The sequence below is a fragment of the Nomascus leucogenys genome, chromosome 18 (assembly GCF_006542625.1).
Source record: "Nomascus leucogenys isolate Asia chromosome 18, Asia_NLE_v1, whole genome shotgun sequence".
Lineage (NCBI taxonomy): Eukaryota > Metazoa > Chordata > Mammalia > Primates > Hylobatidae > Nomascus > Nomascus leucogenys.
In genome coordinates this window covers 102,866,808-102,888,597 of record NC_044398.1, presented here as the reverse complement: position 1 = coordinate 102,888,597, position 21,790 = coordinate 102,866,808, and the positions used below count along the sequence as shown (strand labels likewise).

The window sequence follows — 21,790 nt, the reverse complement described above, 5'->3', positions numbered from 1 at the left end:
CCGACCCCAGCGGGCCGGCCCCACCGGCGCCGCTACCGCCCTGCTCCCGGGCAAGCGGGATGGGCGGGAGTGGAGTGGCGGTGGAGGGTGGACAAGTCCTGGCGCCCGCCCCGCGTGCGCCCCTAGGGGAGGCCAAGCCCGCCGCCCGGCCCGGCGCAGGCCCCGCCTGGGACTCCCCTGCGGTCCAGGCCGCGCCCCGGGCTCCGCGCCAGCCAATGAGCGCCGCCCGGCCGGGCGTGCCCCCGCGCCCCAAGCATAAACCCTGGCGCGCTCGCGGCCCGGCACTCTTCTGGTCCCCACAGACTCAGAAAGAACCCACCATGGTGCTGTCTCCTGCCGACAAGAACAACGTCAAGGCCGCCTGGGGCAAGGTCGGCGCGCACGCCGGCGACTATGGTGCGGAGGCCCTGGAGAGGTGAGGCTCCCTCCCTCCCCTGCTCCGACCCGGGCTCCTCTCCCGCCCTGACCCACCGGCCACCCTAAACCGTCCTGGCCCCGGGCCCAAACCCCACCCCTCACTCTGCTTCTCCCCGCAGGATGTTCCTGTCCTTCCCCACCACCAAGACCTACTTCCCCCACTTCGACCTGAGCCATGGCTCTGCCCAGGTTAAGGGCCACGGCAAGAAGGTGGCCGACGCGCTGACCAACGCCGTGGCGCACGTGGACGACATGCCCAACGCGCTGTCCGCCCTGAGCGACCTGCACGCGCACAAGCTTCGGGTGGACCCGGTCAACTTCAAGGTGAGCGGCGGGCCGGGAGCGATCTGGGTCGAGGGGCGAGATGGCGCCTTCCTCGCAGGGCAGAGCATCCAGCGGGTTGCGGGAGGTGTAGCGCAGGCGGCGGCTGCGGGCCCTGGGCCCCACTGACCCTCTTCTCTGCACAGCTCCTGAGCCACTGCCTGCTGGTGACCCTGGCCGCCCACCACCCCGCCGAGTTCACCCCTGCGGTGCACGCCTCCCTGGACAAGTTCCTGGCTTCTGTGAGCACCGTGCTGACCTCCAAATACCGTTAAGCTGGAGCCTCGGTGGCCGTTCCTCCTGCCCGCTGGGCCTCCCGCCAGGCCCTCCTCCCCTCCTTGCACTGGCCCTTCCTGGTCTTTGAATAAAGTCTGAGTGGGCGGCAGCCTGTGTGTGCCTGGGTTCTCTCTGTCCCGGAATGTGCCAGCCATCGGGGTTTTTTCCTGTTTCTGACCAAGGACCTCTCTGCAGCTGCATGGGGTTGGGGAGGGAGAACTGCAGGGAGTATGGGAGGGGAAGCTGAGGTGGGCCTGCTCAAGAGAAGGTGCTGAACCAGCCCCTGTCCTGAGAGGTGCCAGGCCTGCAGGCAGTGGCTCAGGAGCTGCGGAGGAGAGAGGCATCCAGGGTTCTACTCAGGGAGTCTCAGCACCGCCACCCTCCTTTGAAATCTCCCTGGTTGAACCCAGTTAAACATTCACTGTCCATCAAAACAACACAAAACAAAACAAACTAGCAAAATAGGCTGTTCCCGATGCAAGTGCAGGTGCCAGAACATTTCTCTCATTCCCACCCCTTCCTGCCAGAGGGTAGGTGGCTGGAGTGAGGGTGCTGGCCCTACCCACGCTTCCTCTGTCATGGTAACCCTCTGAGAGCAGCCCAGTCAGTGGGGAAGGAGGAAGGGGCTGGGATGCTCACAGCCGGCAGCCCACACCTGCTGAAGGGGAGACTCTTCAGCAGAGCACCTTGCGGCCTTACTCCTGCACTTCTCCTGCACTTTGCACGGTGCATTCAGAACTCGCTGTGTGTCCAGCCCTGAGCTCCCAGCTAATTGCGCCACCCAGGGCCTCTGGGACCTCCTGGTGCTTCTGCTTCCTGTGCTGCCAGCAACTTCTGGAAACGTCCCTGTCCCCGGTGCTGAAGTCCTGGAATCCATGCTGGGAAGTTGCACAGCCCACCTGGCTCTCAGCCAGCCTAGGAACACGAGCAGCACCTCCAGCCCAGCCCCTATCCCAGAGCAAGCCTCCCCCTCCGCACTCACAGTACTGGATTGAGCTTTGGGGAGGGTGGAGAGGGCCCTGTCACTGCTTTTCTTCTGGACATGGACCTCTCTGAATTGTTGGGGAGTTCCCTCCCCCTCTCCACCACCCACTCTTCCTGTGCCTCACAGCCCAGAGCACTGTTATTTAAGAATAAACACTTAAAAAAAAAAAAACTAAAATCCGACAGGCATGGTGGCTTATGCCTGTAATCCCAGCACTTTGGGAGGCCGAGGTGGGCAGATCACCTGAGGTCGGGAGTTTGAGACCAGCCTGACCAATATGGAGAAACCCCGGTTCTACTGAAAATACAAAATTAGCCGGGCGTGGTGGCACATGCCTGTAATCCCAGCTACAGGGAGGCTGAGGCAGGAGAATCGCTTGAACCCGGGAGGCAGAGGTTGTGGTGAGCTGAGATCGCGCCATTGCACTCCAGCCTGGGAAACAAGAGGAAAACTCCGTCTCAATAAATAAATAAATAAATAAATAAACAAACTAAAATCCATCCATGCTTTCACACTCACACACACACACACACACACACACATCCTTTGTTGTGTTACTTAAAGTAGGATAGAGTCTCTCTTTCCCGTCTCCTCACACCCACCCCCAGAAGAGACCAAAATGAAGCGTTTGGGACTCAGCCTATGGGCCCCATCCCATGCTGAGGGAACAGAGCTACATCTACAACTACGGCCGCAGGCCCTCTTTTTGGACGAAAATACCATCATACCATAAACACCTGTGTACAACTTCCTATTCTCAGTGAACTGTCTCCCGTACACCCCTTTCAGCCAGTTCATTCAGCTCTGTGCCACTCCACAGTCTCACTGATTATTTCTATATTTCCATCATGATCCCCCCAAAAATCACCACTTTATTTATTTATGTATTTATTTTTTTGAAACAGAGTCTCGCTGTGTCGCCAGGCTAGAGTGCTGTGGCAGGATCTCGGCTCACTGCAACCTCCACCTCCCTGGTTCAAGGGATTCTCCAGCCTCCACCTCCCGAGTAACTGGGATTACAGGCACGCACCACCACACCCAGCTGATTTTTGTATTTTTAGTAGAGATGGGGTTTCACTATGTTGGCCAGGATCGTCTGGATCTCCTGACCTCATGATCCACCGGCCTCAGCCTCCCAAAATGCTGGGATTTCAGGCGAGAGCCACCATGTCCGGCCACCTTATTTTTATTTTATTTATTTATCTATTTATTATTTGTTTGTTTGTTTGTTTGTTTGGAGGCGCGCAGTTTCCCTCTTCTTGCCCAGGCTGGAGTGCAATGGCACAATCTCGGCTCCCCGCATCTCCCTCCCGGGTTCAAGCGATTCTCCTGCCTCAGCCTCCTGAGTAACTGGGATTACAGCCACGTGCCACCGATCCCGGCTAATTTTGTATTTTTAGTAGAGACGGGGTTTCTCCAGGTTGGTCAGCCTGGTCTCAAACTCCCGACCTCAGATGATCCACTGCCTTGACCTCCCAAAGTGCTGGGACTACAGGCGTCAGCCACCGAGCCTGGCCAAACCATCACTTTTCATGAACAGGGATGCACCCACTGGCACTCTTGCACCTCCCACCCTCCCCACCCCGCGCCAAGTCCACCCCTTCCTTCCTCACCCCACATCCCCCCACCTACATTCTGCAACCACAGGGGCCTTTTCTCCCCTGTCCTTTCCCTTCCCAGAGCCAAGTTTGTTCATCTGTTTACAACGACTATTTACCTAGCAAGTCTTCCATCAGATCGCATTTGGAGAGCTGGGGGTGTCACAGTGAACCACGACCTCTAGGCCAGTGGGAGAGTCAGTCACACAAACTGTGAGTCCATGACTTGGGGCTTAGCCAGCACCCACCACCCCCACGCGCCACCCCGCAACCCCGGGTAGAGGAGTCTGAATCTGGAGCCGCCCCCAGCACAGCCCCGTGCTTTTTGCGTCCTGGTATTTGTTCCTTCCCGGTGCCTGTCACTCAAGCACACTAGTGACTATCGCCAGAGGGAAAGGGAGCTGGAGGAAGCGAGGCTGGAGAGCAGGAGGGGCTCTGCGCAGAAATTCTTTTGAGTTCCTATGGGCCAGGGCGTCCGGGTGCCCGCATTCCTCTCCGCCCCGGGTTGGGCGAAGGCTCCCGGCTCGCACTCGCTCGCCCGTGTGTTCCCTGATCCCGCTGGCGTTGATGCGCGTCCAGCGCGTGCCAGGCCGGGGCGGGGGTGCGGGCTGACTTTCTCCCTCACTAGGGACGCTCGGGCGCCCGAAAGGAAAGGGTGGCGCTGCGCTGCGCGGTGGAAGAGCCGACAGCGCCCGACCCCAGCGGGCCGGCCCCACCAGCGCCGCTACCGCCCTGCTCCCGGGCAAGCGGGATGGGCGGGAGTGGAGTGGCAGTGGAGGGTGGAGAAGTCCTGGCCCCCGCCCCGCGTGCGCCCCCAGGGGAGGCCAAGCCCGCCGCCCGGCCCGGCGCAGGCCCCGCCCGGGACTCCCCTGCGGTCCAGGCCGCGCCCCGGGCTCCGCGCCAGCCAATGAGCGCCGCCCGGCCGGGCGTGCCCCCGCGCCCCAAGCATAAACCCTGGCGCGCTCGCGGCCCGGCACTCTTCTGGTCCCCACAGACTCAGAAAGAACCCACCATGGTGCTGTCTCCTGCCGACAAGAACAACGTCAAGGCCGCCTGGGGCAAGGTCGGCGCGCACGCCGGCGACTATGGTGCGGAGGCCCTGGAGAGGTGAGGCTCCCTCCCCCCCTGCTCCGACCCGGGCTCCTCTCCCGCCCTGACCCACCGGCCACCCTAAACCGTCCTGGCCCCGGGCCCAAACCCCACCCCTCACTCTGCTTCTCCCCGCAGGATGTTCCTGTCCTTCCCCACCACCAAGACCTACTTCCCCCACTTCGACCTGAGCCATGGCTCTGCCCAGGTTAAGGGCCACGGCAAGAAGGTGGCCGACGCGCTGACCAACGCCGTGGAGCACGTGGACGACATGCCCAACGCGCTGTCCGCCCTGAGCGACCTGCACGCGCACAAGCTTCGGGTGGACCCGGTCAACTTCAAGGTGAGCGGCGGGCCGGGAGCGATCTGGGTCGAGGGGCGAGATGGCGCCTTCCTCGCAGGGCAGAGCATCCAGCGGGTTGCGGGAGGTGTAGCGCAGGCGGCGGCTGCGGGCCCTGGGCCCCACTGACCCTCTTCTCTGCACAGCTCCTGAGCCACTGCTTGCTGGTGACCCTGGCCGCCCACCACCCCGCCGAGTTCACCCCTGCGGTGCACGCCTCCCTGGACAAGTTCCTGGCTTCTGTGAGCACCGTGCTGACCTCCAAATACCGTTAAGCTGGAGCCTCGGTGGCCGTTCCTCCTGCCCGCTGGGCCTCCCGCCAGGCCCTCCTCCCCTTCCTGCACCCGTACCCCCCTGGTCTTTGAATAAAGTCTGAGTGGGCGGCAGCCTGTGTGTGCCTGAGTTTCTTCCCTCAGCAAACGTGCCAGGGATGGGCGTGGAGAGCAGCTGGGACACACATGGCTAGGACCTCTCTGCAGCTGGATAGGGCAGGAAAAGGCAGGGCCGGGAGGAGGGGATGGAGGAGGGAAAGTTGAGCCATCGCGAAGTCCAACTGGAAAAACGCTGGACCCTAGAGTGCTTTGACGATGCATTTGCTCTTTCTCAAGTTTCATTGCCAAGCGTTTCAGATTCAATGCAGGTTTGCTGAAATAATGAATTTATCCATCTTTACGTTTCTGAGCACTCTTGTGCCAAGAACTGGCTGGCTTTCTGCCTGGGACTTCACTGGTTTCCCAGAGGGTCCTCCCAGATATGGGTGGTGGGTAGGTCAGAGAAGTCCCACTCCAGCGTGGCTGCATTGATCCCCCATCGTTCCCACTAGTCTCCGTAAAACCTCCCAGATACAGGCACAGTCTAGATGAAATCAGGGGTGAGGGGTGCAACTGCAAGCCCCAGACAGGCTTGTTCCACTTTCACCCCCAGGCCACCCCAGGGGTTCCACTTTCACCCCCAGGCCACCCCAGGATGCTCACACTCCAGACACTGATGCCCTGGGGCTGTCAAGATCAGGAGGTTGTCTCTGGGCCCAGCTCAGGGCCCAGCTCAGCACCCATTCAGCTCCCCTGAGGCTGGGGAGCCTGTCCCATTGCGACTGGAGAGGAGAGCGGGGCCACAGAGGCCTGGCTAGAGGGTCCCTTCTCCCTGGTGTGTGTTTTCTCTCTGCTGAGCAGGCTTGCAGTGCCTGGGGTATCAGAGGGAGGGTTCCCGGACCTGGTAGCCATAAAGCCCTGGCCCTCAGCTGATAGCAATATCTTTTCTTCCCTGAGCCCATGAATCACTCTTGGTAAATACCTATGGCAGGCCCTCTGCCTGCGTTTGTGATGTCCTTCCCGCAGCCTGTGGGTACAGTATCGACTGTCAGGAAGACGGTGTCTTCATTATTTCATCAGGAAGAATGGAGGTCAGACCTAAAGGTAGAAATATGTCAAATGTACAGCAGTGGGCTGGTTGGAGTGCAGCAGTTTTTACAATTAATTGATCAGAACCAGTTATAAATTTATCATTTCCTTCTCTACTCCTGCTGCTTCAGTTGACTAAGCCTAAGAAAAAATTATAAAAATTGGCCAGGTGCAGTGGCTCACACCTGTAATCCCAGCACTTTGGGAGGCTGAGGCAGGTGGATCACCTAAAGTCAGGGGTTCGAGACCAGCCTAGCCACCATGGTGAAACTCCGTCTCTACTAAAAAGACAAAAATTGTCCTGGTGTGCTGACTCACACCTGCAAACCCAGCACTTTGGGTGGTGGAGGTTGCAGTGAGTCAAGATCACGCCATTGCACTCCAGCTTCGGCAACAAGAGCGAAACTCTGTCTCAAAAAAAAAAAAAATTTAATTTAATTTAATTTAATTTAAAAATTACGGCCGGGCGCAGTGGCTCACGCCTGTAATCCCAGCACTTTGGGAGGCCGAGGCGGGTGGATCACGAGGTCAGGAGATCGAGACCATCCTGGCTAACATGGTGAAACCCCGTCTCTACTAAAAATACAAAAAAAATTAGCCGGGCGAGGTGGCCGGCGCCTGTAGTCCCAGCTACGCGGGAGGCTGAGGCAGGAGAATGGCGTGAACCCCGGGGGGCGGAGCCTGCAGTGAGCCGAGATCGCACCACTGCACTCCAGCCTGGGTGAAAGAGCAAGACTTCTTCTCAAAAAAAAAAAAAAAAAAAAAAAATTAGCCTGGTGGCTGGGCGCAGTGGCTCATGCCTGTAATCCCAGCACTTCGAGAGGCCAAGATGGGCAGATCACAAGGTCAGGAGTTCGAGACCAGTCTGGCCAATATGGTGAAACCTCACCTCTACCAAAAATACAAAAAATTAGCCGGGTGTGGTGGCGCGCACCTGTAATCCCAGCTACTCGGGAGGCTGAGGCAGGAGAATCACTTGAACCCAGGAGGCAGAAGTTTCAGTGACCTGAGATCACACCATTGCACTCTAGCCTGGGCAACAAGAGCGAAACTCCATCTCAAAAAAAAATTATAAAAATAATACATCAGTAGATGAATGGGTAAACAAAATGTGGTGGTCTATACACACAATGGAATATTATTCAGCCATAGAAAGAAATGACGCACTGAAAGGATGTAGCTGCACCTTGCAAATATTTAACAAGTAAAAGAAGCCGGACACCAAACGTCACATATTGTATGACCCCATCTATATGCAATATCCACTGCAGTCAAATCCATAGGGACCAAAAGCAGATTAGTGGCTGCCGGGGCCGGAGTTACTGTTAATGAGTACAGAGTTGGCGTTTGGGGTGATGAAAAAGTTCTGACCTAGATAGTGGTGATGGCTGCATAACACTAAGTGTTCTTAATATCACCAAATTTTATACCTGAAAATGGCTAAAATGGTAATTTATGTCTATTTTATCACTTTTTTTTAAAACAAAAAAGGTATAAGGGGTACAGCAGAGTGTTGCATATGCATTTACTATTATTCTTGGGTTACATCCCAGGCACTCAATAAATGTTCATTGCCCTGAAGAAACACCTGCTACGAGTTAGGCACCTGACAGTTGTTATCCGTTTAATTCTCACAATCTGAGAAGAAATTGTTACCCTCATTTTATATAATAAATGAGAAATTAGACTCGGGCAAGTGTCACAATAGAATCAAGAGGCAGAATAAACTGACTTCCAATCCCAAATCCATGCCGAAATTCAGTGTTATAATAATATATATGGCCAGGCGCGGTGGCTCACGCCTGTAATCCCAGAACTTTGGGAGGCTGAGGCGGGAGGATCACCTGAGGTCGGGAGTTTGAGATCAGCCTGACGAACATGGTGAAACCCCGTCTCTACTAAAAATACAAAATTGGCATGGTGGCATGCACCTGTAATCCCAGTTACTGGGGAGGCTGAGTTTGAACTCGGGAGGCGAAGGTTGCAGTAAGCCCGAATCGCGCCACTGCACTCATCGCACCCGGCCAATTATTGTGTTTTTAGTAGAGACTAAAAACCATATGGTGAACACCTAAGACGGGGGGCCTTGGATCCAGGGCGATTCAGAGCGCCCCGGTCGGAGCTGTCGGAGATCGAGCGCGCGCGGTCCCGGGATCCCGGACGAGGCCCTGGATCCCAGGGCGGCGAGGCTGCAGCGCGGCGCCCCCTGGAGGCCGCGGGACACCTGGCCGGTCCGCGCATGCGTAGCGGAGGCGCAAGGCGCGGCGGGTTCTAGCGCCGGGATGGCGCTGTCCGCGGAGGACCGGGCGCTGGTGCGCGCCCTGTGGAAGAAGCTGGGCAGCAACGTCGGCGTCTACGCGACAGAGGCCCTGGAGAGGTGCGGCGAGGCTGGGCGCCCCCGTCCCCAAGGGCCCTCCCTCCCCAAGCCCCCCGGACACGCCTTACCCACGTTCCTCTCGCAGGACCTTCCTGGCCTTCCCCGCCACGAAGACCTACTTCTCCCACCTGGACCTGAGCCCCGGCTCCTCCCAGGTCAGAGCCCACGGCCAGAAGGTGGCGGACGCGCTGAGCCTCGCCGTGGAGCGCCTGGACGACCTACCCCACGCGCTGTCCGCGCTGAGCCACCTGCACGCGTGCCAGCTGCGAGTGGACCCGGCCAGCTTCCAGGTGAGTGGCTGTCGTGCTGGGCCCCTGTCCCCGGGAGGGCCCCGGCGGGGCGGGTGCGGGGGCGTGCGGGGTGGGTGCAGGCGAGTGAGCCTTGAGCGCTCGCCGCAGCTCCTGGGCCACTGCCTGCTGGTAACCCTCGCCCGGCACTACCCCGGAGACTTCAGCCCCGCGCTGCAGGCGTCGCTGGACAAGTTCCTGAGCCACGTGATCTCGGCGCTGACTTCCGAGTACCGCTGAACTGTGGGTGGGTGGCCGCGGGACCCCCAGGCGACCTTCCCCGTGTTTGAGTAAAGCCTCCCCAAGGCGCAGACTTCTTGCCGTGCTCTCTCGAGGGCAGGACGCGAGTGAGAGGAAGGCGCCGCCCCTCCCCAAGGAAAGGCAAGGGCCTGGGGTGCACCCCCAGTGCCCAGATCCAGGCGCGCCTCGTTCCACCCCCAGCAGGTTTGGGGCCTCGGCCACGGGGGCACCGAACTGCGTGCGGCCTGACCCTCCCGAATGGGGTGGTAGGTGGGAGCCGCGGGTCGCCCCGGGCAGCGGGCTGCGAGGACGGCCGACTCTGCCCATCCCCAGGGCGGCTGGCTTCGTCCTCCCCACTCTGGGCCAAGCACGCAGCCCAGACCCAGCGCGAGAACTCCGCACCTGCAGCCTGAACGCAAGCTGGCGGCCTGAGGGCTTGGGGCTGACTCGGAGCAGGTTAGGGAACAGCGCCCCCTCCCGGCCAGAGCCGGTACGTGCGCAGCGCCCAGCCGCCGCGGCTGTGGCCTGGAATTGGGGACCTGGGGTGCCGGGGGGGTTGTGGTGGGGGAGGTGGGACCAGCCCCAGCACCTAGCCACGTAGCAGGCGAGGTGGACCAGGAACCGACCCAGACGCCTGCCGTCACCCGACACCACTACGGAGAGTGAAGCTTTTTTATATTTGTCCACATAAAACCAATCATGGTCATTGCAGAACTTCGGAAAACAACGCTTGCTGCACCTTCCTGTGTATCCCAGGTCCAGGAATGGGTGCAGCACATCCTTCAGCTCCCGCTTGACACGCAGAAAACTGTGTCATGTCTAAACAAGAACAGGACATGGCTGTCACATCCAAGAGCACGTGTAACACAGACATGCCACACACACACACACACACACACACACGGGGTAGAGACAGGCCCCATCCAGACCCCTAACACTTAATGCGTAGCTGTTCCAGTCTTCTAGGCACATGTAGAGATGCTTTTCCTCAGAAATGGTATTCTCAAGGTGACACTGAGGAAAAGTGGACAGGCCGGGCGCGGTGGCTGACGCCTGTAATCCCAGCACTCCGGGAGGCTGAGGTGGGCGGAACACGAGGTCAGGAGATCGACACCATCCTGGCTAACACTATGAAACCCCGTCTGCACTAAAAGTACAAAAAATTAGCTGGGCGTGGTGGCGGGCGCCTGTAGTCCCAGCTACTCAGGAGGCTGAGGCGGGAGGATGGCTTGAACCCGGGAGGCAGAGGTTGCGGTGAGCTGAGATCATACCATTGCACTCCAGCTTGAGTGACAGAGCGAGACTCCGTCTCAAAAAAAAAAGGAGGGGGAGTCAGGGGGAGGAGCCAGAGAAAATATTTTCTACATGTGGCAGATAAAGGTTATTATCTCTACTACATTGGATCTCCAGGCAGGGCGTGGTGGCTCACGCCTGTAATCCCAGCACTTTGGGAAGCAGAAGCGGGTGGATCACCTGAGGTCAGGAGTCTGAGACCAGCCTGGCCAACATGGTGAAACACTGTCTCTACTAAAAATACAAAAATTAGCCAGGCGTGGTGGCGGGTGCCTGTAATCCCAGCTATTCTGGAGACTGAGGCAGGAGAATCACTTAAACCAGGGAGGCGGAGGTTACAGTGAGCTGAGATCGAGCCACTGCACTCCAGCCTGGGTGACAGAGCGAAACTCTGTCTCAAAAGAAAAAAGAGATAGATCTCCAAATTATCTTTCTTCTGGCCCTATACTCCCTTTCTAGTCAGTCAACCTAACAGAAAAATAAGCCAGAAGATAGGCAGCTCAGATGGACGAAGGGCCAATGGACATTTGCAGTGATGTTCAAAGACATGCACCTAGCTGGGCACACGGTGGCTCACACCTGTACTCCCAGCACTTGGAGAGGCTGTGGGAAGACTGCTTCAGCCCAGGAGTTTGAGACCAGCCTGGGCAATATAGGGAGACCCTGTCTCTATAAAAAATTTAAAAATTAGCCAGGCGTGGTGGTGTGTGCCTGTAATCCCAGCTATTCAGGACACTGAGGTGGGAGAATCACTTAAGCAGGGCAGGTAAGGCTGCAGTGAGCTGTGATCGTGCCCTTGCACTCCAGCCTGGGTGACAGAGTGAGATCCCGTCTCAAAAAAAAAAAAAAAAAAGCTGGGCGCGGTGGCTCACGCCTGTAATCCCAGTACTTTGGGAGGGTGAGGTGGGTGGATCACAACGTCAGGAGGTCGAAACTATCCTGGACAACATGGTGAAACCCCATCTCTACTAAAAATACAAAAATTCGCTGGGCATGGCGACATGTGCCATAATCCCAGCTACTCTGGAGCCTGAGGCAGGAGAATCACTTGAATTGGGGAGGTGGAGTTTGCGGTGAGCCAAGACCCCGCCACTGCACTCCAGCCTGGTGACAGAGCTAGACTCTGTCTCAAAAAAAAAAAAAAAGGAAAATAAAAAATATGATGCAGAACCACTATATTCATAAACAGGAGACAGATTAAATTATGGTAGAGTCACCAGGGAATGCTGTGTACCCATCACAGAGAATCAGTCTGAACGCAGACACGGAGCAATGGCAAGACCTTCATATAACAGATCATGCCACAGCCAGTATGTAAAGCGTAAATCCATGTTTATACTAACGTAACCACAATACAACTTGACAATACATACCAAACACTGGCAGCAGTCTTCCATGGCTGTGGGACTACAGGGATAGAGAAGGCAACTGTTACCACTTGATATAATCCCAGAAAAGGAAGGCAGTTGGGGGGGTGATTTTTCTTTTTTTTTTTTTTTTTTTCTTTTTTGAGAGGGAGTCTGTCACCCAGGCTGGAGTGCAGTGGCGCGATCTCGGCTCACCGCAAGCTCCGCCTCCTGGATTCATGCCATTCTCCCGCCTCAGCCTTCCGAGTAGCTGGGACTACAGGCGCCCACCACCATGCCCGGCTAATTTTTTGTATTTTTAGTAGAGACGGGGTTTCACCATTCACAGGATGGTCTCGATCTCCTGACCTCGTGATCCGCCCGCCTCGGCCTCCCAAAGTGCTGGGATTACAGGCGTGAGGCACTGCGCCCGGCCAGGGGGTGAGTGATTTTTCATGTGTCTGTATGGTTTTGAAAACTTTGCAGAAAACCTTGCTGTGAATATTTATAGCTAAAATTGTATACACATACATTATTTCCTGGAGGGATTTTTACAGATGTGGAATTTCTGGGGCAAGTGTACCCATTGCTACAGCTTTTGGGTAATATTGCCAAAATTGTCTTTATTAGTTTCACCAGTGGGGGCCCAGTGCCTGCGTCCTTGACTGCTCCTCTTCATGGTTGGGAGCTGACATTTATTTGATTAGTGATGTCTTTTTAAAATTTAATCGGCCGGGCACGGTGGCTCACACCTGTAATCCCAGCACTTTGGGAGCCCAGGGCACCCGGGGTCAGGAAATTGACACCAGCCTGGCTAACATGGCGAAACCCCATCTCTACCAAAAATATAAAAATTAGCCAAGTGTGGTGGCGGGCACCTGTAGTTCCAGTTACTCGGGAAGCTGAGGCAGGAGAATGGTGTGAACCTGGGAGGCAGAGGTTGCAGTGAGATCACACCGTGCAATTCAGCCTCGGCGACAGAGCGAAACTTTTTTTTTTTTTTTGAGACGGAGTCTCACTCTTGTTGCCCAGGCTGGAGTGCATGGTGTGACCTCGGCTCACTGCAACCTCCGCCTCCCAGGTTCAAGCCATTCTCTCACCTCAGCCTCTCGAGTAGCTGGGATTACAGGCATGTGCCACCACGCCTGGCTAATTTTGTATTATCAGTAGAGACAGGGTTTCTCCATGTTGGTCAGACTGGTCTCAAGCTCCCAACCTCAGGTGATCCGCCTGCCTCGGCCTCCCAAAGTGCTGGGATTACAGGCGTGAGCCATCTCGCCTGGCCAAGACTCCCCCTAAAAAACAAACAAACAAACAAAAAACACCAAAACCAAAAAACCTTAATCCTCAGTATGATAATATCTGTCATTCCCACCTCCTCCATGTTAATCACCGGTTTTTGTCCTTGGCCTGTTTTCCCACTGCGGTGTTGCCCGTAGGGGCCTTTCTTCTGTGAACCTGTAGACCTGCAGTCCATCTTACATCATGTTTTTCTTTTTCTTTTTATTGAGACAGAGTCTCACTCTGTCACCCAGGCTGGAGTGCTGTGGCACAATCTCGGCTCACTGCCAACCTCTGCCATCTGAGTTCAAGCAATTCTCTCACCTCAGCTTCCCAAGTAGCTGCGACTACAGGCACGTGCCACGACGCCAAGCTGATTTTTTTGTATTTTTAGTAGAGAGGGGGTTTCACCATGTTGGTCGGGCTGGTCTTAAACTCCCGACCTCAGGTGATCTGCTTGCCTCAGCCTCCCCAAGTGCTGGGATTACAGGCTTGAGCCACCGCGCCTGGACACATCATGTTGTTTTTCTGTCTTTATTTTTGGGTGATCCTAACCACCTCTCCCCTCAGGCCTCGGGCCCCTGTACTGGCTCCAGGGCTTTGCTTGCTCTGGGCCATGGTTTTCAACCTCGGCAGAGAGGCTGCAGTTTCATTTCTGTGTAACTAAAAATACTGACTAACATTTTTAAATCTTAAAAAATTTAAAATAGGGCCGGGCGCGGTGGCTCACGCCTGTAATCCCAGCACCCTGGGAGGCCGAGGCGGGCGGATCACAAGGTCAGGAGATCGAGATCATCCTGGCTAACACGGTGAAACCCCGTCTCTACTAAAAATACAAAAAATTAGCTGGGTGTGGTGGCAGGCGCCTGTAGTCCCAGCTAATTGGGAGGCTGAGGCAGAATGGCGTGAACCCGGGAGGCAGAGCTTGCAGTGAGTCAAGATTGCGCCACTGCACTCCAGCCTGGGCGAAGGACCAAGACTCCGTCTCAAAAAAAAGACCGGGGACGGTGGCTCACGCCTGTAATCCCACCACTTTGGGAGGCTGAGGCGGGCTGATCACGATGTCAGGAGATCTAGGCCATCCTGGCCAACATGTTGAAACCCCGTTTCTACTAAAAATATAAAAACTGGGCGTGGTGGTGCATGCCTGTACTCCCAGCTACTCGGGAGGCTAAGGCAGGAGAATCACTTGAACCAGAGTTGGAGGTTGGAGTGAGCTGAGATTGCACTACTGCACTCCGGCCTTGCAACAGAGCGAGACTCCGTCTCAAACAAAAAAAGAAAAAAGCTGGCCCCTAGTCCACCCATGAGCCCCCCTCTTGGGTCCACGTTCTAGTTTCTGTCCTTGGGGTAGCTCGAGTCAGCCTCACCTCAATCATCCTGTGTGCTCCCACAGCACAGGACCTGTGGCTGCTGCACCCTTGCACACAGGAGCAAGCACTTGGAGCCCAGGAGGTTGAGGGGCCCTGGGGAAGCACCAGGCTCTCAAGACTCCTGTAACTAAGTGTGGACACCCTCTTGGGCCTGGGATTACATCTGGAGCATCACTGAAGTTGGAAGAGCCAGACCCCATCCTCCCTGGAGATGTGGAGGTTGGAGGGAGCTGGCCCTGGCTCAAGGGCTCAGCCCACTTGGTACAGAACCCACCCAGAGGTGCAGATCTAGGGGAGCAGCTGTGGGCCCTCCACACTGTTGGGGAGACTCATAGGCCCACTCATGTCCAGGGGAATTAGCACTCTGCCTTTTTTTTTTTTTTTTTGAGATGGAGTCTTGCTCTGTCACCCAGGCTAGAGTGCAGTGGTGCAATCTCAACTCACTGCAATCTCCACCCCCCGGGTTCAAGCGAATCTCCTGCCTCAGCCTCCCAAGTAGCTGGGATTACAGGCGCCCGCCACACCTGGCTCATTTTTATATTTTCAGTAGAGACGGGGTTTCACCATATTGGCCAGGATGGTCTCAATCTCTTAACCTCGTGATCCGCCTGCCTTGGCCTCCCAAACTGCTGGGATTGCAGATGTGAGCCACCGCGCCCGGCCATACTCTACCTTTTCAAAGCCACCCCTGCACAGGTGGTGGTGAAGGCTGCGCAACAATGTAGATACACGTCATGCCACTGAACTGTACACTGAAAACCTGTTACAACAGCACGTTTTGTGTGCACTTTACTGTAATAAAAAATGTTCCATCCTGGCCGGGCGCGGTGGCTCATGCCTATAATCCCAGCGCTTTGGGAGGCCGAGGCGGGCAGATCATGAGGTCAGGAGGTTGAGACTTTCCTGGCTAACATAGTGAAACCCCGTCTCTATGAAAAAAATTAGCCAGGCGTGATGGCGGGCGCCTGTAGTCCCAGCTACTCGGGAGGCTGAGGCTGGAGAATGGCGTGAACCCAGGAGGCGGAGCTTGCAGTGAGCCGAGATCGCGCCATTGCACTCCAGCCTGGGCGACAGAGCAAGACTCCGTCTCAAAACAAACAAAAAAGTTCCATCGGGGCCAACATGGCTCTGGCTCCAGGCTGCCACCCCATCCCCCAAAGGATGCTACCCCAGAAGGGGGTCCTCGGCCTGCTCCAGCACCTGCCTGTCCCATGATGGCTGCATACTGGGGTAGGAAACGGCCTCCGCATCCTCCCCTTCTCCCCCCAGGACTACCCTTAACATACTCAGGGCTTCGGTCAGGGCCCATGCGCTCCCCAAGACCAAGGGGATCCTGTGCAGGAGGCAAAGGTAGCACCAGGCACAGCCCCTGTCCAGCTAGTTTGGCGTCGACAGCACAGCACCTACCAGAGCCATTCACCTTTAAAAAAATCACTGCCAGCTGTGGTGACTCTCACCTGTAATCCTAGTGCTTTGAGGCAGAGGTGGGAAGACTGCTTGAGCCCAGGAGTTCAAGGCTGCAGTGAGCCATGACTACACCACTGCACTCCAGCATGGGTGACACAGCAAGCGTCGTCTCAAAAAAAAATAATAATTTTGGCCAGGCGCAGTGGCTTACGCCTGTGATCCCAGCACTTTGGGAGGCCAAGGCAGGTGGATCACGAGGTCAGGAATCCAAGACCAGCCTGGCCAAGATGGTGAAACCTTGTCTCTAGTAAAAACACAAAAACTATCCAGGCATGGTGGTGGGCCCCTGTATTCCCAGCTAGTCGGGAGGCTGAGGCAGAGGTTGCAGTGAGCCGAGATTGCATCACCGCACTCTAGTCTAGCAGATAGAACGAGACTCTGTCTCAAAAAAAAAAAAAAATTTTTTTTAATCGCCAAATGTTCTGGAGAGGCCCCCTTCTCTTCTGTTCTCCTCCAGCCTGGGCTGCAGGCCAAGCTGGTCCCTGTGGGTGGAGACAAGGGCCTGTTCCACCTGACACTACAGACTCCTTCACATGGGAGGGATACACTTGCAGACCCATTTATCTCCCAGTAGCCACCTTCAGCGAGATTTACTGGTACTGTGGTGGAAAGGAAGGACTCACTGTATTGGATGAAAAAAGTGAAAACATGGGTCTCCCATAGCAGACTCTGACAGCAGAACCTTGTGTGGGTTATTTGGGAGTAGGGAGCAAGGAAGAGCTGTTGTGGGTGGTATCAGCAAAACTGCACTGGGGGCATGAAGCTCAGTTTGGTCAGCACCACCTGGCAGGTGTACAAAGAGTCCACCCGACTGTCACAGTAGAGGCAGGGGCTCCTCTCCCTGCACAGATGGTGCCCCGGAGGCTACCACGGACGGCCGAGGACACCGATGCTGCATCCCAGGAGGACCTGTCCTTCAGCTGTAATCAGCAGATACAGGGGACAGGATGTGAGTACTGAAGGCCAGGGGCACAGCACCTTTCCTGTAAACCCCACGCCCTGACCCTGTGCCCCCCACCAAAAAAAAAAAAAAAAACTGTTTGTCTACACATACAAATTTATGCCTAGATGTAAAAAGATCCAAACGATTCACAGTGGGAATGGCTCTGAGGGTGAGGCTGTCTGCTTAAGGCCCAGGGAAACCCAGGGTGCGAACCAACACTCATCACCCAGGCAGCCACAGCCATGACCACAACGTGGGCTTGGGAACAGGGAGCCCAGACCCAGCCACTCCCTCCTAGAAAACGAAGAGGAAAGCACATCTGCTGAACAAGTACCTCGAGTCCCACGTGCAGGAAAAGGTGCAGCTAAGGGATACTGACACGGGAGGAATACGGACACGGGAGGAATAGCGACACCAGAGGAATACAGACATGGGAGGAATAGCGACACCGGAGGAATACGGACACAGGAGGAATCGGGACACGGGAGGAATAGCGACACCGGAGGAATACGGACACGGCAGGAATAGCGACACCGGAGGAATATGGACACGGGAGGAATAGCGACACCGGAGGAATACAGACACGGAGGAATACGGACACGGGAGGAATAGCGACACGGGAGGAATAGCGACACGGGAGGAATACGGACACGGGAGGAATAGCGACACGGGAGGAATACGGACACGGGAGGAATAGCGACACGGAGGAATACGGACACGGGAGGAATAGCGACACGGGAGGAATACGGACACGGGAGGAATACGGACACGGGAGGAATAGCGACACGGGAGGAACAGTGACACGGGAGGAATACGGACACGGGAGGAATACGACACGGAGGAATAGGACACGGGAGGAATAGGACACGGGAGGAATACGGACACGGGAGGAATAGCGACACGGGAGGAATAGGACACGGGAGGAAGGAACGGGGGAATAGCGACACGGGAGGAATACGGATACGGGGGAATAGCGACACGGGAGGAATACGGACACGGGAGGAATACGGACACGGGAGGAATACGGATACGGAGGAATACGGACACGGGAGGAATAGCGACACCGGAGGAATAGGACACGGGCGGAATAACGACACGGGAGGAATAGCAACACCAGAGGAATACGGACACGGGAGGAATAGCGACACAGGAGGAATAGCAACACCAGAGAATACGGACACGGGCGGAATAGCGACACGGGAGGAATAGCGACACCGAGGAATACGGACACGGGCGGAATAGCGACACGGGAGGAATAGCAACACTGGAGGAATACGGACACGGGAGGAATAGCGACACGGGAGGAATAGCGACACGGAGGAATACGACACGGAGGAATAGCGACACGGGGAAGCGACGGGAGGAATACCAACATGGGTGATGCCTGCAAAGCACAGCATCAGTCCCAAGTGACTACTGTGCAGGGCGGCCCCTTCCACCCTCCTTTCCTTGGAGACAATTGGCTGGGCTAGACCAGTGTCACGGGCTGGCAGAGCAGCCCGTCTACCCATCTGTCCTCCTGGAAGGGACAGCCTGTGGCAGGAGAGCCAGAGCAGGGCCACCAGCTACACTGTGATACCGGTGACGAAAAGACCCAGACCACAGCACCTGTGTGCGCCCACTGAGCCAACCAGCTCAAGGGTGGCATCTGTACCTCTGCAGAAACAGAGTGGATGAGGATGGCTGTGTGTTAACAATGTGAACCTCAGGAATTCCCTCCAAAAAATCTCCCAGAGTGAAAAAGAGAAGGAGCTCCCATCATCTACACGTTAGCAGTTATCTTTTCAGAAGGGCTTCATTTTGGGTTTTTGGGGGGTTTTTTTGAGAGAGAGTCTTGCTGTCATCCAGGCTGGATGCAATCTTGACTCACTGCAACCTCCGGCTCCCGGGTCCAAGCGATTCTCCTGTCTCAGCCTCCCAAGCAGCTGCGATTACAGGTGTCCACCACCACGCCCAGCTAATTTTTTTATGTTGGTAGAGACAGGGTTTCACCATGTTGGCCAGGCTGGTCTCTAACTCCTGACCTCAGGTTATCTGCCTCCCAAAGTGTTGGGATTACAAGCGTGAGCCACCGCGTCCCCCTTTATTTTGGTCTTAAAGTACCTGCCTGATGTACAGCAGGTACGTTAGAAAGAACTGAAAGGTGTTGGCAGGGCGCAGTGGCTCACGCCTGTCATCCCAGCACTGTGGGACGCCGAGGTGGGTGGATCCTGAGGTCAGGAGATCGAGACCACGGTGAAACCCCGTCTCTACTAAAAACACAAAAAATTAGCCGGGCGAGGTGGCGGGCACCTGTAGTCCCAGCTACTCAGGAGGCTGAGGCAGAAGAATGGCGTGAACCCGGGAGGCGGAGCTTGTAGTGAGCCGAGATTGCGCCACTGCACTCCAGCCTGGGCGACAGAGCGAGACTCCATCTCAAAAAAAAAAAGAAAAAAAAAAGAAAGAAGAGAGAGGTGGGAAACATAATCAGCCCACATGGGACATGAGTCAAACCATCTTTTTTTTTTTTTTTTTTTGAGACAGGGCTTTCTTGTCACCCAGGCTGGAGTGCAGTGGCGGAATCAAGGTTTGCCTCAGTCTCCTGAGCTCAACAGATCCTCCTGCCTCAGCCTTCCGAGTAGTAGCTGGGACTACAGGCATGTGTCACCATGCCCAGCCCCATAGGTCTTTGTTTTGTGCTAGTAACTTCAAAAGGGGACGTGCAGTGTAACTCACCTGAGTCCCAAGTTAAGGCTGTGGTAGCAGCTCACAGGACAGCTTTTCCTAAATAAATAAATGCAGAATGGGGACCCCTCCCTCCTCCCCATGGGAGATGGGCAGCTCAGACACTCAGAAGTTTGTGTGGGACCGAGCAAACAAACAGCCATGCACACCTGGGTCCTGTCAGTCAGGTGCAGGGGACAGGAAATGCCCTGCCATCTACTGGATGCCAGAAGACAAGACGTGGCCCACAAGTCACGGTTTCTGTGAGGTGATGGTGGCATTGGTACAGGGTCACAGTGAAAAGCCTCTAAGCAGAGGACAGCAGAAACCCCACTGCAGCCTCAGGAGGCAGTCATCAGATTTATTTATTCCTACTCAACATGACCCCAGAACACAGGAGCAACTCTGTACAATTCTAGAAACTCACAGCTAGCTCCAAAACAATAGAAATTTTAAACTACAAAAGATGAGTTGTATTCAGCAAATATAAAGGGTAATTTTAGACTGTGTGAACGTTTATCAGACTATTTACAGCACCCGGGAGACGGGTTCAGATCTCGCCGGCCTCCTTCTCTTCTGACCTCCGTGAAGCCATCTTCCCGTTGGAGCTCTCAAGCCTCCAGTCCGGGGGCCCTCGCTCGCTCCGCCCGCTCTCCCAGGACTCCTCTCTGGATGCCCGCTCTCTGGAGAACCTGGGAAATGGGAACCAGAGGCTCAGTGGAGGCTGCTGCCCCCCTTCTGCTGGCCGCTCAGGCACTGACAATGGGCCCGCAGACCAGGCCAGGCAAGGCCCTACATCCCCTATACCCAGAAACCCCCCAGAGGCCAGCCAGACTTGCCCACCACATACGGAGTGTTAGCCATTAAAAAATAACCTTTGCAAAGATTTTTAATAAGGAGAGCCTTCACTGTAACACAAACAGTGCAAAGGAGAATACAACACTATATGCAACACAGAACACGACACTACGTAAAAACACAATGGAAAAAAAAATATCAAAAACAAAAACCAAAACAGAGGTAAGCAGGGCCTGGTCAGGACATACGTCTCAGCCACGCTGAGCATGGACACAACAGTGCACAGGCCCCAGGACGCAGGCAGGGAACAGTGTACGTGCAGCCCCTGCAGCATCACCTGGCGCCGTGCGAGCTCCTCCACAGCCCTCTCCCCTCTTCCCAGACCTGAGTCCCGTTCACGACCCCAGCCCTACTCCTGAGTGCGAGCCCAGCCCCATCCCCACCAGACACGGCCCTCAGCAGACCCTGGGAACACAGAGAAGGGCTCACTCCTGGTTGCAGCTACCGAAGGAGTCAGAGTAGTTACTTGTATTTCGCACTCCGGTCCCGGGAAGCCCGACGATGTCCCCGGCTGTGGCTCCGGGAACGGCTGCGGTGGCGCCGATGTCTATCTCGGGACCGGGACCGGGACAACTTCCGTCGCTCTCGGGAGGTAGATCTTGACCGCCTCCGACGCCGATCCCGGGAGCGTGACCTGAAAATTCAGAAGGTTCCAAGGCTGAGACTATATGGGTGCCAACACTACCAGGGCCCCACCCCTCAGCAGATTCTGCTCGCTGCTTTACTGACATTTTCCCCTTTACTCCCACAAATTTAGGTTTAAAATATTTCCATCAGTTCATCTCCAATGGCTAGGAGCTTTCCAATGAGGCCTCCTGAAAACATCTGGCCTGGATACTCCTGTCACCCTGCAGGCCCCGACCTTCCCTCTCATTAACACTGGGAACCCTCCACGGCACCAAGCAACCCCTTGCCCTGTGCGCTTCACAAGCCAGCCCTAACTGCCAGATAACATTTGTAAAGGCATAATCATTAAGAAAAATGCTTATGGGAAAAAAAATTTGACTGAGAACATTTTAATGGACCTGGAAACCTACCTCCTGCGATCTCTGGTTCTTGATCCCGACCTAAAAAGGGGAAAAAAAGATGAACGAGGCCAGGCATGATGGTTCACACCTGTAATCCTAGCACTTCGGGGAGGCCTAGGCGGGCAATCACCTGAGGTCACGAGTTGGAGACCAGTCTGGCCAACATGG

The 21,790-nt window shown here is 55.8% G+C and overlaps 4 protein-coding genes across 11 annotated transcripts in view; 3 read left to right on the top strand and 1 right to left on the bottom strand.

Moving 5' to 3' along the window:
- The first annotated feature begins 273 nt into the window (after positions 1–273).
- On the top strand, positions 274–5,384 carry LOC100583507 (hemoglobin subunit alpha-1). Of its 2 annotated transcripts, XM_030798788.1 has the most exons (4): positions 274–415; positions 537–741; positions 885–1,061; positions 5,350–5,384. In XM_030798788.1, exons 1-3 carry the CDS (start codon positions 321–323, stop codon positions 1,011–1,013), a joined length of 429 nt encoding a protein of 142 aa, XP_030654648.1. In that variant the 5' UTR covers positions 274–320; the 3' UTR covers positions 1,014–1,061; positions 5,350–5,384. The 2 variants fall into 2 exon arrangements, with proteins under 2 accessions (XP_030654648.1, XP_003269148.1); XM_003269100.3 differs by lacking the exon at positions 5,350–5,384 and having other exon boundaries at positions 885–1,123.
- LOC115830409 (hemoglobin subunit alpha-1-like) lies at positions 4,566–5,412 on the top strand. Its single transcript, XM_030798787.1, has 3 exons — positions 4,566–4,704; positions 4,825–5,029; positions 5,173–5,412. The coding sequence occupies exons 1-3, from the start codon at positions 4,610–4,612 to the stop codon at positions 5,299–5,301; spliced, it is 429 nt and encodes a 142-aa protein (XP_030654647.1). The 5' UTR covers positions 4,566–4,609; the 3' UTR covers positions 5,302–5,412.
- A 3,274-nt stretch (positions 5,413–8,686) lies between these two features.
- Positions 8,687–9,400, top strand: HBQ1 (hemoglobin subunit theta 1). The gene is made up of 3 exons (XM_003269101.4): positions 8,687–8,803; positions 8,889–9,093; positions 9,202–9,400. Exons 1-3 carry the CDS (start codon positions 8,709–8,711, stop codon positions 9,328–9,330), a joined length of 429 nt encoding a protein of 142 aa, XP_003269149.1. The 5' UTR covers positions 8,687–8,708; the 3' UTR covers positions 9,331–9,400.
- A 10,657-nt stretch (positions 9,401–20,057) lies between these two features.
- LUC7L (LUC7 like) overlaps positions 20,058–21,790 on the bottom strand; it is a 42,932-nt gene continuing 41,199 nt past the window's right edge. For 3 of the 7 annotated variants that reach the window (XM_030798780.1, XM_030798786.1, XM_030798784.1), the window contains 3 exons: positions 21,632–21,661; positions 21,061–21,228; positions 20,058–20,428 (listed from right to left, as the gene is read on the bottom strand). In XM_030798780.1, the coding sequence (XP_030654640.1) occupies positions 20,287–20,428; positions 21,061–21,228; positions 21,632–21,661 (340 nt within the window). In that variant the 3' untranslated portion in view covers positions 20,058–20,286. Of the gene's footprint in view, positions 20,429–21,023; positions 21,229–21,631; positions 21,662–21,790 lie in introns of all 7 variants that reach the window. The other 4 variants (XM_030798781.1, XM_030798782.1, XM_030798785.1 and 1 more) reach the window with 3 other exon arrangements.

Coding starts and splice junctions, on each gene's coding strand:
- LOC100583507 (XM_030798788.1), top strand. CDS start 321: ATGGTGCTGTCTCCTGCCGACAAGAACAACGTCAAGGCCGCCTGGGGC. Junction 416..536: donor GGTGCGGAGGCCCTGGAGAG/GTGAGGCTCCCT, acceptor TTCTCCCCGCAG/GATGTTCCTGTCCTTCCCCA. Junction 742..884: donor TGGACCCGGTCAACTTCAAG/GTGAGCGGCGGG, acceptor TTCTCTGCACAG/CTCCTGAGCCACTGCCTGCT.
- HBQ1 (XM_003269101.4), top strand. CDS start 8,709: ATGGCGCTGTCCGCGGAGGACCGGGCGCTGGTGCGCGCCCTGTGGAAG. Junction 8,804..8,888: donor GCGACAGAGGCCCTGGAGAG/GTGCGGCGAGGC, acceptor TTCCTCTCGCAG/GACCTTCCTGGCCTTCCCCG. Junction 9,094..9,201: donor TGGACCCGGCCAGCTTCCAG/GTGAGTGGCTGT, acceptor CGCTCGCCGCAG/CTCCTGGGCCACTGCCTGCT.
- LOC115830409 (XM_030798787.1), top strand. CDS start 4,610: ATGGTGCTGTCTCCTGCCGACAAGAACAACGTCAAGGCCGCCTGGGGC. Junction 4,705..4,824: donor GGTGCGGAGGCCCTGGAGAG/GTGAGGCTCCCT, acceptor TTCTCCCCGCAG/GATGTTCCTGTCCTTCCCCA. Junction 5,030..5,172: donor TGGACCCGGTCAACTTCAAG/GTGAGCGGCGGG, acceptor TTCTCTGCACAG/CTCCTGAGCCACTGCTTGCT.